Source organism: Salmo salar, chromosome ssa10 (genome assembly GCF_905237065.1).
Source record: "Salmo salar chromosome ssa10, Ssal_v3.1, whole genome shotgun sequence".
NCBI lineage: Eukaryota > Metazoa > Chordata > Actinopteri > Salmoniformes > Salmonidae > Salmo > Salmo salar.
In genome coordinates this window covers 72,247,388-72,267,339 of record NC_059451.1, presented here as the reverse complement: position 1 = coordinate 72,267,339, position 19,952 = coordinate 72,247,388, and the positions used below count along the sequence as shown (strand labels likewise).

Genomic DNA, 19,952 nt, shown 5'->3' with positions numbered 1-19,952 from the left:
GAGTGGCTCGTTTTACCCTAACGCAGAGGCCTGAAACTTATAGTTTACAGGCCACATTAGGCCTGCAAGTTACATTATGTTGGCTTGCAAAGTGATGTGTAATTTCTATTGAAATCCAGCCAGTGTGGGGATATGCAACATTTTCCATTTTTATTCACCCACAACCTGCATTCAGAATGACTGCCAGGGTAGGGAAGACTAAGATATGAGACTACCTAAACCATCTAAACTGGAACAATCATTTCAGTAACTTTTGCAATAAGTCCAAGTAACAGATTGGAATATTTTAGAACAATTTATGTTATTTATATTTCAGTAGTCTAAAATGAATTAATCAATCAATGCACATGCAAAAACATAGATATTGAAACCAACAATTCAAAAATCAAACCTGCAAAATAACAAATATGATAATGATGGGCATGGTTTTGGTTCAACTCTGGTTATTAACACCAACACTGGGATTCTTTTACATCACTGACTGTTAATTTAACTACTGAATCAACACTAGAAATGTTACACTGAAAATCAACACCAGTTAACATTGGCCAATTTGCTGTGTTCTATGAAAGGGACACATCTGCAGGCTTCCATACATTTCAAGAACCCCCCCCACACACTTAGCTCAAAGGTTATTTATTGGACAAGAGTTCTCCAAGGAACCTTAAGAGCTGAAGAAGAACCTTCTTTTTTTCAGTGTACAGTGGGCTATGACTCACCAGCAGCACTCTTCCCAAAGTTTTCTAATGAACTCTGAGGATCAATAAAGCCAGGCGATCCAAGGATCAAGATGGATAGAGCGCTTTCCTCTCATTAACCACTCCTGTATTCTTCGACGCATCCAGTCGATAGATTTTATACAGACACAAATGGAAACACACACACATGCATGCAGACACACAGAAACACACACAGCACGCACACACACAGAGACGCACACACACACACTATCTCGTGGTATCACTTGGGAAAATGTTACTCGCAGTTTGACTCCGAGTTTCAAGTCAGTTCATTGCCAGCAGATATTGATTTCAGACCATAAGTCATCCAGTGAATCAGGAGGTGGGAGGGGGAGAGTGGGCAGACGTGGCTAAAGTAGCTAATTGAAATATCTTGAAAATGTAGTTTTCTATAATACTGTCTCAATATGCTCTACATTAACTATGAGCAAAATAAATTGTTTAGGGATAAGCAATGTGTATGTGCCAGAGCCTATCAAATCATATAGCAATTTTTATGCCACATCTTAGTTTACATACAGTGCCTTCAGAAAGTATTCAAACCCCTTTATTTTTTTAAATGTTAGAGTCTGAATTTAAAATTGATTAAATTGAGATGTTTTTGTGACTAGCCTACTAGCCTACCACATAATATCAAAGCGGAATTAGGTAATCTTTTTCAAATAATTACAAAAGAAAAGTTGAAATGTCTTGAGTCAATAAGTATTATTTGTATTTATTTAACCTTTATTTAACTAGGCAAGTCAGTTAAGAACACATTCTTATTGACAATGGCGGCCTACCCTGGCCAAACCCGGACGACGCTGGGCCAATTATACGCCGCCCAATGGGACTCCCAATCATGGCCGGATGTGATACAGCCTGGATCCGAATCAGGGACTGTAATGACAGCTCTTGCACTGAGATGCAGTGCCTTAGACCCCTGCGCTACTCGGGAGCCTGGAGTTAAGGCAAGTAAGTTCAGGAGTAAAAATGTGCTTAACAAGTCACATAATAACTTGCATGCACTCACTCTGTGTGCAATAATAGTGTTTAACATGATTTTGGAATTACTACCTTATCTCTGTACCCCACACATACAATTATCTGTAAGGTCCCTCAGTGGAGCAGTGAATTTCAAACACAGATTCAACCACAAAGACCAGGGAGATTTTCCAATGCCTCGCAAAGAAAGGAACCTACTAGTAGATGGGTAAAAAAGCAGACATTGAATATCCCTTTGAGCATGGTGAAGATATTAACTACACTTTGGATGGTGTATCAATACACCCAACAACTACAAAGATCCAGGTGTCTTTCCTAACTCAGTTGCCGGAGAGGAAAGAAACCGCTCAGGGATTTCACCATGAGTCCAATGGTGACTTTATAGTTACATAATTGAATGGCTGTGATAGGAGAAAACTGAGGATGGATCAACATTGTACTTACTCCACAATAATTGACAGAGCGAAAAGAAGGAAGCCTGTTTATAATAAAACAATTTCTCCATCCTGTTTTCAACAAGGCACGAAAGTAATATGGCAAAACACTTTTTGTCCTGAATACAAAGTGTTATGTCTGGGGAAAAACCAATTCAACACATTACGGAGTACTACTCTCCATATTTTCAAGCATAGTGGTGGCTGCATCATGTTATGAGTATGGTTGTAATCGTTAATGACTGGGGTGTTTTCAGGATAAAAAATAAATAGAATAGAGCTAAGCACAGGCAAAATCCTAGAGGAAAACCTGTTTCAGTATGATTTCCTAGTTACAGTTTTGACTTAAGTCTTCTTAAAAATGTATGCAAGGCCTGAAAATGATTGTCTAACAATGATCAACAACCAATTTGACAGAGCTTGAAGAATTTTGAAAAGAATAATGGGCAAATGTTGCACAATCCAGGTGTGGAAAGCTCTTTGAGACTTACCTCACAAATGTAATCGCTGCCAAAGGTGCTTCTACAATGTATTGATTCAGGGGTGTGAATACTTAAGTAAATTAGATTTCATTTTCAATAAAATAGAAAACATTTCTAATTTGTAACATTTCTATTGTTTGCTCAGCCACGTTTCTTACTCTGAAAACTAGAAGCATCTAAAAGTACCTGTAAATTGTATTTGTCATCAATTGTACGATAACATACTGTAGATGTGGTTTGTTGCATACAACAAGAAAAAAAACACACCCATGTTAAACACCTATATCCTACACATAGAATTTAAATATTAATTATATTATTATGGTCCTACGTATTACATTTACATTTACATTACATTTAAGTCATTTAGCAGACGCTCTTATCCAGAGCGACTTACAAATTGGTGCATTCACCTTATGATATCCAGTGGAACAACCACTTTACAATAGTGCATCTAAATCTTTTAAGGGGGGGGGTAAGAAGGATTACTTTATCCTATCCTAGGTATTCCTTAAAGAGGTGGGGTTTCAGGTGTCTCCGGAAGGTGGTGATTGACTCCGCTGTCCTGGCATCGTGAGGGAGCTTGTTCCACCATTGGGGTGCCAGAGCAGCGAACAGTTTTGACTAGGCTGAGCGGGAACTGTGCTTCCTCAGAGGTAGGGGGGCCAGCAGGCCAGAGGTGGATGAACGCAGTGCCCTTGTTTGGGTGTAGGGCCTGATCAGAGCCTGAAGGTATGGAGGTGCCGTTCCCTTCACAGCTCCGTAGGCAAACACCATGGTCTTGTAGCGGATGCGAGCTTCAACTGGAAGCCAGTGGAGAGAGCGGAGGAGCGGGGTGACGTGAGAGAACTTGGGAAGGTTGAACACCAGACGGGCTGCGGCGTTCTGGATGAGTTGTAGGGGTTTAATGGCACAGGCAGGGAGCCCAGCCAACAGCGAGTTGCAGTAATCCAGACGAGAGATGACAAGTGCCTGGATTAGGACCTGCGCCTCACACGCAGGGTCGTACTCTGCGAATGTTGTAGAGCATGAACCTACAGGATCGCGTAAACCGCCTTGATGTTAGTGGAGAACGACAGGGTGTTGTCCAGGATCACGCCAAGGTTCTTAGCACTCTGGGAGGAGGACACAAGGGAGTTGTCAACCGTGATGGCGAGATCATGGAACGGGCAGTCCTTCCCCGGGAGGAAGAGCAGCTCCGTCTTGCCGAGGTTCAGCTTGATGTGGTGATCCGTCATCCACACTGATATGTCTGACAGACATGCAGAGATGCGATTCGCCGCCTGGTTATCAGAAGGGGGAAAGGAGAAGATTAATTGTGTGTCGTCTGCATAGCAATGATAGGAGAGACCATGTGAGGATATGACAGAGCCAAGTGACTTGGTGTATAGCGAGAATAGGAGAGGTCCTAGAACAGAGCCCTGGGGGACACCAGTGGTGAGAGCGCATGGTGCGGAGACAGATTCTCGCCACGCCACCTGGTAGTAGCGACCTGTCAGGTAGGACGCAATCCAAGCGTGGGCCGCGCCGGAGATGCCCAACTCGGAGAGGGTGGAGAGGAGGATCTGATGGTTCACAGTATCAAAGGCAGCAGATAGGTCTAGAAGGATGAGAGCAGAGGAGAGAGAGTTAGCTTTAGCAGTGCGGAGAGCCTCCGTGACACAGAGAAGAGCAGTCTCAGTTGAATGCCCAGTCTTGAAACCTGACTGATTAGGATCAAGAAGGTCATTCTGAGAGAGATAGCAGGAGAGCTGGCCAAGGACGGCACGTTCAAGAGTTTTGGAGAGAAAAGAAAGAAGGGATACTGGTCTGTAGTTGTTGACATCGGAGGGATCGAGTGTAGGTTTTTTCAGAAGGGGTGCAACTCTCGCTCTCTTGAAGACGGAAGGGACGTAGCCAGCGGTCAAGGATGAGTTGATGAGCGAGGTGAGGTAGGGGAGAAGGTCTCTGGAAATGGTCTGGAGAAGAGAGGAGGGGATAGGGTCAAGTGGGCAGGTTGTTGGGCGGCCGGCCGTCACAAGACGCAAGATTTCATCTGGAGAGAAAGGGGAGAAAGAGGTCAAAGCACAGGGTAGGGCAGTGTGAGCAGGACCAGCGGTGTCGTTTGACTTAGCAAACGAGGATCGGATATCGTCAACCTTCTTTTCAAAATGGTTGACGAAGTCATCCGCAGAGAGGGAGGAGGGGGGGAGGGGGAGGAGGATTCAGGAGGGAGGAGAAGGTAGCAAAGAGCTTCCTAGGGTTAGAGGCAGATGCTTGGAATTTAGAGTGGTAGAAAGTGGCTTTAGCAGCAGAGACAGAAGAGGAGAATGTAGAGAGGAGGGAGTGAAAGGATGCCAGGTCCGCAGGGAGGCGAGTTTTCCTCCATTTCCGCTCGGCTGCCCGGAGCCCTGTTCTGTGAGCTCGTAGTGAGTCGTCGAGCCACGGAGCAGGAGGGGAGGACCGAGCCGGCCTGGAGGATAGGGGACAGAGAAAATCAAAGGATGCAGAAAGGGAGGAGAGGAGGGTTGAGGAGGCAGAATCAGGAGATAGGTTGGAGAAGGTTTGAGCAGAGGGAAGAGATGATAGGATGGAAGAGGAGAGAGTAGCGGGAGAGAGAGAGCGAAGGTTGGGACGGCGCAATACCATCCAAGTAGGGGCAGAGTGAGAAGTGTTGGATGAGAGCAAGAGGGAAAAGGATACAAGGTAGTGGTGGGAGATTTGGAGGGGAGTTGCAATGAGATTAGTGGAAGAACAGCATCTAGTAAAGATGAGGTCAAGCGTATTGCCTGCCTTGTGAGTAGGGGGGGGAAGGTGAGAGGGTGAGGTCAAAAGAGGAGAGGAGTGGAAAGAAGGAGGCAGAGAGGAATGAGTCAAAGGTAGACGTGGGGAGGTTAAAGTCACCCAGAACTGTGAGAGGTGAGCCATCTTCAGGAAAGGAACTTATCAAGGCGTCAAGCTCATTGATGAACTCTCCAAGGGAACCTGGAGGGCGATAAATACGTTAAAAAAAATACGTAGTTGAACTCATTCTGGTTCACACACACACACACACACACACACACGGACTCACAAAAACACAAAACACACAATCATCTCCAGGTCTCTCTGGGCAAGCAAGAGAGGGCATTTCCAGTTCACCTGGTCTGAGGCTCCAGCCAAAGCTCAAGCCCAGTCATGCACGCAGACAGGCAGACAGGCAAGCAGGCAGCCCACAGCCACAGCCCAGCTACAGCCAGAAGCATAGAGGTCTTGGGGGACTGGCCCCTGCAGCGCTGCTCTAACAGATGCACCCCGCAATATATCTGGCCCCCTCTGCCATCACTGGGAAGATTGGGTGCTAGTCAGGGCAGTACCCATAGGCAGTGGCTAAATGTGTTGTGTTTTATGCACTGTAGTTTTTTGTTGTTGGTTACAGGCTAGGTACTGTACTGTAACTATCTATAGCCTATAGATGCAGCTTAAGCATGTCACAAGCTATCTGTGTGATGATAACATATGCTCTTTTAACTCAGTTTGGCAGTGTGTGTATGCCTGTGTGTGTGTGTGTATTACTGTAGGTAGGGATCTGTTTAAAGCCAGTCCACCTAAATGAATCAAAGTGGATGAATGAAATCAGATGCAGCCAAGTCAACTGGCATGAATAATGTATTTAGGCATACCTTTTCAAAATTGCTTTTTGCTTTTGTTTTAGGTAACCTGCAGACATGCCCATCAGTCGATACATTTTATACAGACACAAATGGAAACACACACACATGCATGCAGACACACAGAAACACACACAGCACGCACACACACAGAGACGCACACACACACACACTATCTCGTGGTATCACTTGGGAAAATGTTACTTGCAGTTTGACTCCGAGTTTCAAGTCAGTTCATTGCCAGCAGATATTGATTTCAGACCATAAGTCATCCAGTGAATCAGGAGGTGGGAGGGGGAGAGTGGGCAGACGTGGCTAAAGTAGCTAATTGAAATATCTTGAAAATGTAGTTTTCTATAATACTGTCTCAATATGCTCTACATTAACTATGAGCAAAATAAATTGTTTAGGGATAAGCAATGTGTATGTGCCAGAGCCTATCAAATCATATAGCAATTTTTATGCCACATCTTAGTTTACATACAGTGCCTTCAGAAAGTATTCAAACCCCTTGATTTTTTTTAAATGTTAGAGTCTGAATTTAAAATTGATTAAATTGAGATGTTTTTGTGACTAGCCTACTAGCCTACCACATAATATCAAAGCGGAATTAGGTTAATGTAATCTTTTTCAAATAATTACAAAAGAAAAGTTGAAATGTCTTGAGTCAATAAGTATTATTTTTATTTATTTAACCTTTATTTAACTAGGCAAGTCAGTTAAGAACACATTCTTATTGACAATGGCGGCCTACCCTGGCCAAACCCGGACGACGCTGGGCCAATTATACGCCGCCCAATGGGACTCCCAATCATGGCCGGATGTGATACAGCCTGGATCCGAATCAGGGACTGTAATGACAGCTCTTGCACTGAGATGCAGTGCCTTAGACCCCTGCGCTACTCGGGAGCCTGGAGTTAAGGCAAGTAAGTTCAGGAGTAAAAATGTGCTTAACAAGTCACATAATAACTTGCATGCACTCACTCTGTGTGCAATAATAGTGTTTAACATGATTTTGGAATTACTACCTTATCTCTGTACCCCACACATACAATTATCTGTAAGGTCCCTCAGTGGAGCAGTGAATTTCAAACACAGATTCAACCACAAAGACCAGGGAGATTTTCCAATGCCTCGCAAAGAAAGGAACCTACTAGTAGATGGGTAAAAAAGCAGACATTGAATATCCCTTTGAGCATGGTGAAGATATTAACTACACTTTGGATGGTGTATCAATACACCCAACAACTACAAAGATCCAGGTGTCTTTCCTAACTCAGTTGCCGGAGAGGAAAGAAACCGCTCAGGGATTTCACCATGAGTCCAATGGTGACTTTATAGTTACATAATTGAATGGCTGTGATAGGAGAAAACTGAGGATGGATCAACATTGTACTTACTCCACAATAATTGACAAAATGGCATAGGATGAATTATACAGAGACATCTATGTAAAAAACCTTCACATACATAAACATCTCTACTGTATATAAAGTTTGGTTCTGTAATAACAGTACATTCATGCAGAGTGAAATATAATAAATTATAGGTGAAATAAATATTTTTCTTCTGACATGTAGACAGAGTGGGTTGTCCGGTGAGTGAAGGGACGGTGTTTAGTTGCCCTAGAATTCAACAGACGGCCTTTGGGCTGAGTGTCAGTCCTGCTAGCATAGATTGAATGCCAGTCAAGAGTGTGCACTTTACAAACCTACTTCCCTCATACGCACGGACACAAACACACATGAATATTCAACGACACCACACATTTCGGCACACAAACACACAAACATTCTGTATGTTACTCACGCATTTGTGACAGAAAGCAACAGAGCAGACCATAATAGTAGGGTACACTGCTGTCTAACATGCCCTGTTTCATCACAAGAAGAAAAGCATACCCTTGTGCTCTGCCTCATGGTATTTAGTCATGTACCTTACCAACACCGCTCACACACACAACCCTTTCACGCACACGCACACACACCCTCGCCAGTCTCACCCAGTGAGATCTTCTCTCCAGAGTCCGCAGGCAGCAGGAACACGAGCAGGGCCAGGGTGGAGATGAGGACACAGGGGATGAGCAGGTTGAGGCCGTAGTAGAGGGTGCGTCTACGCATCACCACCGTGAAGGTCACGTCAGGGTAAGGCTCCTTACAGCAGTCATAGAAACGCTCGTTCCTCCGTCCGGGGACCTCTGCAGCACACACACGGACAGAGAATTACAGTATATGCACACATATGCATCCTTATTGTATACACAGATGTTTACTGTTATACTATCTTATACCATGGCATTGTTGAATACTTGTTTCTGATTGGCTTGAAGGGCATTCTAGAGTGTGCATTATTTCCCTATTACGCACGGTACAATTGCACGGTATAACTTAATAGCTATGAAGTTCATGCTTACATGTTCTATGTTTGAGCTGCTTTGAACGCAAAAGTCGAGCTGAAAACATTACTGGCATTGTTGAATTCGATTTTTATAATAGCAAGCTAGGATGAAGGTTTGGTTAGCAAAGGTAACAAGTCTGTTTGGTTTCCAGAGAAACTACTTTAGCTGTCTAGCTAGCTAGTAAACTTGCTAGCTACTTCAGTGGATGTTGTCACATTTCTACTGGCAATATATTTATAGCGGCAAATATGTTAAATTATAGCCATGGTATGAAAGGGTTATAATCAACTCAGGGCTCTATGCTTTCTCTGGAAAATAATGCAACTCCGTGGAAGGTTTATTCCACTCCGCTAGCACATCGTGGAACACACCTTCCACGTCATGCATTATTTTCCAGAGAACGTATAGCCCCTCGTTGATTATTTCTTACATAATCACTGCCAGAACACACCAATAACAGGCTTCAACGACTAGCCTCTTGTTATCAAGAAAGTACATCAGGGAGTGAATATTGTGAACAGTCCTCTTACATGCTTCACTACTCTTATGATCTTTAGAACATTGGTTTTGATTGTGTATATGCCCATATAGAAGGGAATCATAGAGCATGTTGATGGTGAAATGGCCAGATTACTTCCTGCAATTTCTATTACGTGGGGCCTCAATGCTCCATTGGTTGGTCTCCTAAGGACACATTCTTCACTCTCTTGCTCCATCATCTCTTTGTTTCTCTGTCGCTCCCTCTCCATTTCTTCATTTCCGTCTCTTGGAAGCACACGGATGTGTTCTGGCTCCCCAGGGAGCGATGAACAGGCCTTTGTTAATCATTAGACCCCAACATGACTCCTCCGTCTATGTAAAATGGAGACAGCCAAGGTCTCCTAGACCAGGGTGAGGGCGGGGGCAAACATAACCTAATAGAACCATTCTATCAGGGGTGGTAAAGCCTCATGGGTTTTTGTGTCATTTCCATTCTGAAAAGAGCTCTGCATGCGAAAGAAACATCAGGGTAAGGCTCCTTACAACAGTCAGGGAAACCGAAATGCTACTTGCCCGTCACACTTTGTTGCGCTTGATTTGGCAAATAGTGCCTAGAGACAACCCCCCCCCTCCAGGTGCAACGAGCTCCATGGAAGCGTCTGCCAACCCACCCCTGCAGGGGGTTCACTAAATAACAGCAGGACAGTTTTAATTGCTGTTGAATAAATGTAGGAATATAATGATTGTTATGTAAATCCAGTTCCATTCCTCAAAAATCAGTTGTCTTTAGAGGCATCAAAGCCATTGGTCTTTTGAATATTAGTTCAGTCATGGCTGCTAGCTGCTTTCTTTTTTTATTACAATGAATGTGGATACTCAGAGCTGCCCTAGTTCACACACAACGTCCAGCATAGATCTTACATACAGGAAACTGTGTGATATTTTAAATAGTAATCATAGAACCAACCCTCAGACTTCTTCGAGCATAATCCACACTTACAGTAATTTGTTTATCATCTCTTTGACTCTCTGCTTTCTATGGCTCTCTGCCATTCGGGACTGAACTTACCCACGAGGTCCCACTCTCCATTCGCAATGTATCCAGTCACATCCGCCTCTATCATCTGCAGGTCTAAAGACCAGCCCCCGTACGTCCACGAGCCAAACTTGAGGTCACAGCGCTGGACATCGAAGGGAAACCAGCGCACGTCGATGTAGCATGTGCTCTTGAAGATTCCTAAGCAACAAATTTGATTAATTGTATAAACTGTTAGCGAAGCAATACATCAATAAATGGTCAACAGAATGGAAGGATGGGATGAAATAGGGATATTAATAATAACCCCCCTAATTATAAGGGGGCCAACAACGGAGCCCTGGGGAACTCCAAAACTGTTGATATGAGAGGGGGAGAAGAAGCAAGAGCCAAAGCAGCCTGAGCATGATGGATTGGGACAAGGCTCTTTGATTTACATGCCCTGGATCCCCCACAAAACAAAATGGCAGAAAAATGTAATTTGTTCCCAATCTCTAAGCGTCTGCAAAGCGTTTCCGCCGCAGCCCTTCTGCCTACGTTGGATTACTTTTCCCTGCAATAAGGGTCTCTCTGGACATTTGTGAATGGCTTATTTAACTGAATTAGTTAGTCGTTGATAGCAGGTCGGCTGTCATGTTTTGCATAGCCCCCTCTCTTCGTCCATCCAGACCCCAAAGTAATTCATGTCCGCTGTCTATCGTGATGCAGCTGTTTGTGGCTCTATTGATTTCTATCAGTTACAACTCTGTGTTTTTCTCTAATTCCTGCAGTCAGCTGGAGGGAGATACTCAGACAGGGTGCCCTTTGCGATCACCTTCCTTACACGTAGGTCCTGCTGGTCCCCTGTTGGTGACATACTGTCAGGGACTTGTATGTCTACATCCCGGAGGTGACATTACTGGGTCAGAGAAGATGGGGTCAAACTAGGTGGTAGGGTAGACATGGGAGAGGGTTGTGACAGCTTATAGAGACATTACCCCTCCCGCATCCAATTTCCACATCTCAGTCACTGCCTCGTTCATAACTCTGAGATGAATCAATGCCTGTCGTAATGACATTCTTAAAGGTCATAAAGCTGATTTACAGACTTATTTGCAGATAGGGAGCTATTTGACTACACTGCACTCTATATTCAGACGGAGACCATGTGTCAGCCAGCCCCACTCGACACACACCCACAGTGGTTCACGTCTTCTAATTCGGCATGGCGTTGTGTAGAATCTAGTTAATCAGCTCTGCGTGACTTAATCCATTAGATTTGGGAGGTTCATCATCACAGGCACCACTGCCTTTGTTTGTGGGAGCAGAAAAAAAACTAAATGAATAGTGGAAGCAGAGTGATTGCATCATCATTCAGATCCATAACTTTTCATGGCTTCTTTTATTGGCCCAGAGGGACCTCTCTGACCAAATTGACCTGGCTTATTTCCTGACCACTATATCATTTTGACACAATTTCAAGGCCAACTGATATATACCAGTGGAGGCTTTTGCAGGGAGAATAAGGAGAATGGACCTCCCCCTGTGATCTAGGAGAAGTTAAGGAGGCTTACCTGGGGGGAGATACTGGCAGTAGCCAGTGGAGTTGACTAGGACGTTGGTGTGGAAGGTGGCGTCAAACCTCTCGTCAGCGCTGAGCATTGGACACAGATTAGCAGTTAGCATCCATCAGCGCTTTATTTGCACATAAAATCTAACCTTGTAGCTTTAGTGGGAAAACAAGACCGTAAAGAGCTCAGCAGAGCTGGGGTGTCACTGCCTGGCGCAAGGGCTGTGTAAATCATAGTTACTCAGCATAGTGCAAAACAAATAGCATAGACCAGGGATCATCAACTAGATTCAGCCGCGGGCCAATTTTTTCTTGAGAGGATGGTCAGGGGTCTGGAACATAAATACAAATCATTTGTAGACGGCAAATTTACCACAAGAAGCCCAAACAGATATCATATTTGACTAAAACATAATCATTTCAAACCTTGCTTACATTTGTATACGATCCCATATATCTAGAGAGCTATTATGTATAGGAATACATGGAGCTGATTTGCTGGTATTTTTACAGTCTTTTATGTCCAACAATAAAATCCCCTAAGGGCTGCCAGTTCTGGAACCCTGGCATAGACTAACACACTGTACACACGCTATACTGTACACACGCTACACTGTACACACGCTACACTGTACACACACACACACACCCACTAGTGAAGAAGTTGCATTAGAATGTGAATGAGCAGAGTCGAGCATGTGCAGATTAAGCAGGCTCAGCTGCTTCACAGACAGCCCATACACAAAGAAATGACAACGACAGACACAAACACACACACAAACAAATCAAGAGCTGCACAGTGGCCCCCACTTTGATAATGTATCAGTCTGTGCTTCTCTCCAACATAAATCCATGTTAATCTAGCTAGCTGTAGCACTGCAAGATACAGTCACAGCAGTACAGGTGAAAGTATCTCTTCATAAAAAAGATACGCCTACCAGCATCTGACTCAGACATCAACTATCCATCTTTTCTATTTACTTATATGTTTCTCTCAAATAAACGTGTCACCTGTATCTGATCTGCAAAAATATACGTTTGATAGTCTACACAGAAAAACAATTCAGTAGAACATTGTGTGCTAATTAAAATGTTCCTCTACAACGTCTCTACATTCTTCAGGACCTCAATGTTCTCTGCCTCTGATATCGCCCCCGCTCGTTAGACTACTGACAGTTATTGGAGCTTATCTTTGATCAGGCCTCCTTCTCTAAATGCAAATGGAGCTCTGTTCCGTTCCTGACGCTCTCCACAACAATTGCTCAGCATAAGGAAGCATATCCAGACTAGCCTCGACTGCTAGCATAGGCACTCTAGTCACATTGATGTTTTTAACAAAGAAATATAAATCATGACAGGCAAATAAGCTATTTTTCATCTATTTGATGTACTTAACATATTATGGCTCTGATATAAGATGCAACACATTCAGTTCGCTGAATAGCAATTGTGTTGAATGAATGGCATCGAATGAAGAAAAACAACACAACACACAAGTGCATCAAATGGATGATGGTTCACCTTCTGTTAAATCCAAATTATAACAGTAAATGTTACTGGCTAGCTAGCCGGCACACTGAATTAATCCCCCAATACATGACGTATGAGTAGTGGTACGTACCTGTTGTAGAGGAGAATGTCAGGCCTCCATATCTGGGTGTCAGGGAACCTGACATTGGTAACTCCAGGGTAGTCTGTGGTGTTCCACTGCAGGTAGTAGTCAGTCCAGTACTAGGGAGACCACATAGATAGGTTAGGAAACACTGGAGGAAGTTCAGAATGAGACTTAACACTAATGTGTTATAATCAAGTGTGTTATTTACCCATTGTAGAGATTGACACTTACAAGTGTTGTGAGACATGGTCCAGGTTAACTACATAATAATTTGCACCAGGTGCAATAGGGTTCAATTAAACAATAAGGCCAGAAGCGGAGTGCCTGGATACAGCCCTTACCCGTGGTATATTGGCCATATACCAAAAACCCTCAATGTGCCTTATTATTATTAACTGGTTACCAACATAAATAGAACAATAAACAGGTATTTTTGCATCATACCCGTGGTATATTGTCTGATATACACACGGATGAAATGATGTCTTCACGCTGTGTTATTCCTTCTTATTTGGCATTTTTGTTTTACATTCTTTGGTCAATTTCCTCTGGAAAAAAAAACAGTTTAACTGTGAACTTGGTACAAATGCTCAGTATATCTGGACCTAATTATCTGCCCACAGAGTAACTGTATAAGGTTACCTAGCTAATGAACAGAGAGAGGCATACAGAAAAGTACAAATTCCCAATGACTGTGGAGCATCCGTGTTAAATATCTATGCACTTTGAACGGCTGGTCAGGCACAGTAAGGTATATTATTAGACTTGAGCGGTCTGCCCAGACCTCGTATTTCTACCGAATGACCTCACACAGAAGACGGGCCTATAACTCTGGCCTCTTCCTCTCCAAATGGAGTACATTTTTTGAGCAGCACACCACAACCCCACTCTGGCGAGCATCTCTCAGTTTCGTTGGAGGCTCACTGACTCGCTCTCTCTTTCTCTAATCATTATCTCTAATTATATAATTATCTTCTGACAATGGAATCATCCTCATAAATATTATCTGGCAAAGGACAGGTATGCTTAATTTACTTTCGATGAGAGGAGTCCAAATTGGATTACATAAGTGGGTCATTTAAATGGACTTATCTTGTGGCAGAAGGCATTGTTTCATCACAGTGGCTAACCAGCTTCAGGAGAGTTATGTATGGCGAGTGTGAAAAAAAAAAATCTAACAGTGAATAATCTCTGTTCACTCAAAAGTGTTCCTTAACTCCCACATGTAAATTCATTTTATGCTGTCAGAAATATGCCGCGCAGTAAATATGCACAATAAATTACCAGAGAGGAGGCATCTGCTGGGGATGGGAATTCACGCTGTAGATCATGTTTTTCTCTGGTGGGCTATTTATGCAAGTTCAATCATTCCCTCTGCCAGCATGAAACCTTTAAAGAGCCGCAGTAACGGATGTTGACATTTGAAAAATACCCACAGCTCGGGGCATAGAGACATCTCTCCCCTCAAAATACAGACTTCCAGCACCAGAGCCTGGGTGGATCGCTTTCCAAAACATTGAGAGAGGGAGCAAGGAAATTCATTGAGCCCTTAAAATCAAATTAAGCTAAAAGACTACTTCGCACTGGAGGCTATTTAACAAACAAAATGTGCTGGAGAAAGGTATGGCTGAGCCTGAGGGGATAAAACAACCTTTCTCACTGGATGAAGAGTGTGAGATGTTAGGAAGGGATTAGTTGCTTCTCTAAATTTTAAACACAACTTTCGTAAGACCGTGAGAATTCTGGGAATTCACAATACTGATAAGAAAGCTAATTGAATTTGAGCAGCTGTATGAAATGGGTTTAAGAAAAGAAAACTTGTTTACATACAGTATTTATATTCATGGCTTTACTGTACTGTTTTGTCATTATGCATATACGTAAAAACCAATACTATTATTATAAAAGTAGCTTAGAACTGCTAATAATCTGCTATAATGTCCTTTATGTGAACTGGAAAAAGCACAAGTCTTCCACCGCATCACTGCCAAAGGTGCAAAAGGAACCAGGCTTTTGAGCATGTTCTGCCATGTCAATGTCTGTCTGTTAAAAACATACAATTGTATTGTCATTCTTTATTTAGAATAAAATTCGCTTGTTAGTATATAAAAAAAGAAGCACCTGTCAAAAAATACATTCTGTATGAGCTTTAGCAATGACACTGGCTTTTTCCAAAGGGGACATGAGTTCACAAAATGGCCGAGTGGAGTAGTGTACCACATAATAATGTGTGTGACACCATTCAGTAAAAAACTCAGGGAAGGTTATAGACGACTTACTTCAAAAACATATTCAAACTGACACCATATTGACAGACAAGCCTGACAGAGCCTTTCAACTCCACATGGAGTGTCTAAAAGGGAAATGCAGTATTAGTAGAAGCAGAGCGAGCATCGCGCGTCCTTTTCCGCTGTTGAGGGAGTTTTTAGTTTTTTTATCCGACAGCTATTTATCTAGGTCAAATACTAGGGTTGGGAGAAGCCAATTCATTTAGATACTTTGGGAGCCAAGTTGAAGAAAAAAAACGACAAAATAATTTGGCTAAAGGCTTACACTTATCATGGACATTTGATTCACAATTTTCTTCTGAGTCCATCTAGGCACTGTCCCCTTGGCACTCGCCAGCCCATCTGCAATGGTCTGTGAGAGCACGGTTTAATTTTCTTAATGTAGTGGCACTCCCCTATCCCAGTGAGGGTTGGGAATGAAGCTGAGGGCCAGTTTGTCAAGGATGAGGGGGATAGGATGGGGGGGAGGGTGTAGGGGACGTTTTTGGGATAAAGGGCAGAGCTGACAGACATATCCATCAAGCTTGTTAGGTGTAGTAGATCGTCTAAGGACGTTCTTGAGCATGACCCTTAAAATATACTGTTGCTTGGTAATTGAGGAGCATTAGTAGTGTTCATTGACATACAGGGGGGCCTAACTGTCTGACTCGATAAAGGAGGACTGATGATCACAAAGACACTCTACCCGGGAGAAGGAAAGGGGGTGATGGAGGACAAGTGTCTTGATATGAACCTCTGTCTGTTTTGACGCATATCTTCACATGCCACATACTCTTAGACTCAAGGTTCGAATGAGGAAAGAACTCACCAGCTGTAACCAGATGTTGGTCGTCAGGACCTGGTTCTTCTCATCCTGTAAACATACAAACACAATCAATGTCTGTCATCAACCAATGCTAGAAAATATTCTAATTTGTCGCTCCACCTGCCACACTTAATAAAAGTCTTGCTGGGACAGGACTTTTCGCTAGCTGTAATCCGTCTTAGATATGGCCACTTGCCGATAAAGGGCAAATGACTATGAATAACGTCACTTTGATAAATGTCCTGCATTTTAAATCCTCTCACAAGCAGGGAGCAAAACATGGAGCTACTGCATCTGCATAACAACACCAGCCAAGCATTTCTATTAAAAGACACAAGCTGCTCCAAAGCAATGGTTGAGATGAAAAGACCTGGAGGTAATGTTGTTTAAAAGTGGGAAGGTTATTGGTCTGTGGGTGCTGGACGGTGGGTAATGCGGCATACTTCAACTTTTACCAGTGGATGCATATCATTCTTTCCTGTTTATGGGCAAATGCTGCAGCCGCCACAGACCCCAGCTGTTGGCGTTGGAGTTCCAGGAAGGCTCAACTGTGTGGCTTCATAAATGGTCACTGGCCAATTGCAGTAGCTGCAAACATGAACCTCGTGCTCACGGACTCACAGACTGATTTGATGACTTATTTTTTGAACTTTTCAAAGTATATTTGTTTACTTACGTTTTTTATTTCTCACAATATATTATATATATCATCTTAAATCATCCATGTAATATTGTATAATCATGGATGCAATGTGCTCTGTACCCTAAAATGTGATTAGCTAGAAGTAAATGGGAGCAGGCACGTGTAGTGAATTGTGACTAATGTTTCCCAATCCAGCAGGGCTCCCACTGCACGAAATAGGGTCTCATTTAATCCCAACGCAGCACACAGCTGGGGTCCCCCCAAAACACAATCTCCACCAACAACAGAGTAGAAATGGTGAAACAAAGAATGAAACAAAGAATGACAATGAATTATTCAGTGTAGCTATTTACCAGGGATAGGCAACTGTTCTCGAGGACCCCTGTTACAAAGGTTAATGTAATAGCTGGTGTTATTACATTAACCGTTGTTACAGCCCGTGTGCAGACTTTTGTTCCAGCCCAGCACAAACACACCTTTCAACTAATTGTGGTATTTTAAGTAGTTTATCATTTAAAACTGTGTATTAGAGATGGGTGGGAACAAAAGCCTGCACACACTGTGGCCTTTACAAGACTTACAGTGCAATTAGGAAAGAAGCAGCAAGAGTAGTATCGTAGAGAACAGTAGGCATGAAAAGTTGGAATAAGATTGTTAAAAATCACTCACTAATGTCACATTTGTCAAAATGCTCTGCCTGTGATTTTCACTCGGGAAACACGCTCCCTTCCAATTCCATCTCTGATATTATGGTAAGTGATCATTTCAGCACATTCACCGTTCTCTGCCTGTGCTTTCCTCCCATCTAGATTATAGATCTACAGTACGCACAGACAGTTCCATAGCACCAGTATGATATACATTCCAAGCAGGGAGGCTGTTTCTGACACAACAGTATGATTTTGGCCAAGACGGTGTGCTTGTGACTGGGTGGATTTAAATCCCTCAACTACTGCTACTTTATCACAAATCCTCACTTTCCTCTTTCTTATCTCCTCAATAACATATACGTAGATACTTTCAAAAACAGTGGTATTCTGTGGGCCCAGGGAACGTTGGTTTTGTCAGATGCTGGGTGTAATGATGGAGAGGTATGTTGTTTCAGCTCCCCTGCTGGCAGTGCCCTGGCAGGGGGGAGTGCATCAGACACACAGGGGGGGAAAAAGGTCTGCTGCCTCTCTCAGCAGCACTGTGGGCGAGCTGAGCACCGACCGGGAAACACAGCCGCACAGGGATTCTTGTTAATGTGGCTCACACATCCTATCACAGGTTAGAGTGTGTATGTGTGTGTGTGTTTGATATCATCTCTAGTGCTTCGGAGGGGAGATCTGATATATCCATCACTATGTGTTACGGTGATGTTGTCAGTGTTTCTTTCATTGCGTGCTAACAGTGTGTGTGTGTATGGGTTGACAGATGGCTCATCAGACCCACCACATCCATGATCTGCATGAGGCTGAAGCTGAAGTGTACGGTGAGCGAGTGGGAGTCATTGAACACGGGACGCTCCAGAGGGTTGTAGTTTCGCATCAGGTCCTTGTACAGTCTGCGCTGGTGCTGTCCCTGTAGAGACACTAGGGGCCATTCATGCCCACACACACACACACACACACACACACACACACACACACACACACACACACACACAGTTTGCAACCCTTATATTTTTTGCATTTTGTATGTTACGGTCTGGAAAAATAAATAAAAGCTCAACCAAATGTAAATCAAAACTAGACAATGAACTGAAGTCTGTGCCAGGTGGGACAGAGATGTGATAAAATTTCAACTCCGAAGAACTTTATAAAACAGTACTACAGAAAGCATTTATTTTTGTAGTGCCAATTTTTCACATATTCAGTAAAGTCAAGGCTTTAAGATACAGCATACCTTTTTGAATTTGATACTGGTGTGCAATTTCATACAAAGCTATACAGCTATAAATAAGGCAAACAAAATCATCTCTATTGTCTGTTTTTGGTCTTGAACCCCATCCAGTCTCATCTGCTTCACATATCTGAAGACACATCAGTCTGTCTCTTCTCCTTACATTGTAGAGAAGACCGCAACTATCAGCTCAAACGGCAAGGTACTGCAGTCCGGAAAAACAACCTGGTGTCAGAGCATTTCGTATTATTCTGTACGTAAATTTGATCATTCCATTTAGTATGATATGTTATGTTTCGTATGGTATGTATTCATTTGTGGATGTCCATCATACATTTTGTATGATATGTTACGAATTTGCAAAATGTACAATGTGTTACGAATTTGCTAAACTTACAATATGTTATGAATTTACAAAACATATGATATGTTACAAATTCCAATTTGTTGTGGCTAACACTGATGTTAGCTAGGCTAGGGGTTAGGGTTAAGGTTAGGAATTAGGTTAAAGGGTTAAGGTTAGGGGAAGGGTTATCTAAAAGGGTTAAGTAAAATTCTGTCTTGTGTCACCATAACAAATGTAACATCTTGGCTTTACTGTACTATGTTACATCTAGTCTATGAGATTAGGTTGGGGGAAAAATACCAAAATACATCCTCATCATTTACCTTTGAAACTGAGTTTTCCACTTCATTGCTGATCAGAAGATCTGCACCTTTCAGTTTCCACTTGTTTGCTCTAAGAGGCGTAAATTGTACCTGCTGATGCACTACATGACCAAAAGTATGTGGACACCTGCTCGTCAAACATCTCATTCTAAAATCATGGGCATGAATATGGAATTGGTCCCCCCTTTGCTGCCATAACAGCCTCCACTCTTCTGGGAAGGCTTTCCACAAGATGTTGGAACATTGTTGCAGGGACTTGCTTCCATTCAGCCACAAGAGCATTAGTGAGGTCAGGCACTGATGTTGGGTGATTAGG

At 43.0% G+C, this 19,952-nt stretch overlaps 1 protein-coding gene across 1 annotated transcript in view; it reads right to left on the bottom strand.

The window, feature by feature from the left end:
* Window positions 1-19,952, bottom strand: part of LOC106560753 (neuronal acetylcholine receptor subunit alpha-7) — a 29,825-nt gene that overhangs the window by 6,730 nt on the left and 3,143 nt on the right. The window contains exons 2-7 of the mRNA XM_014123969.2: window positions 18,518-18,657; window positions 16,444-16,488; window positions 13,354-13,463; window positions 11,737-11,816; window positions 10,217-10,384; window positions 8,272-8,466 (exon numbers count right to left, since the gene is read on the bottom strand). Coding sequence (XP_013979444.1) covers window positions 8,272-8,466; window positions 10,217-10,384; window positions 11,737-11,816; window positions 13,354-13,463; window positions 16,444-16,488; window positions 18,518-18,657 — 738 coding nt within the window. The remainder of the gene's footprint in view (window positions 1-8,271; window positions 8,467-10,216; window positions 10,385-11,736; window positions 11,817-13,353; window positions 13,464-16,443; window positions 16,489-18,517; window positions 18,658-19,952) is intronic.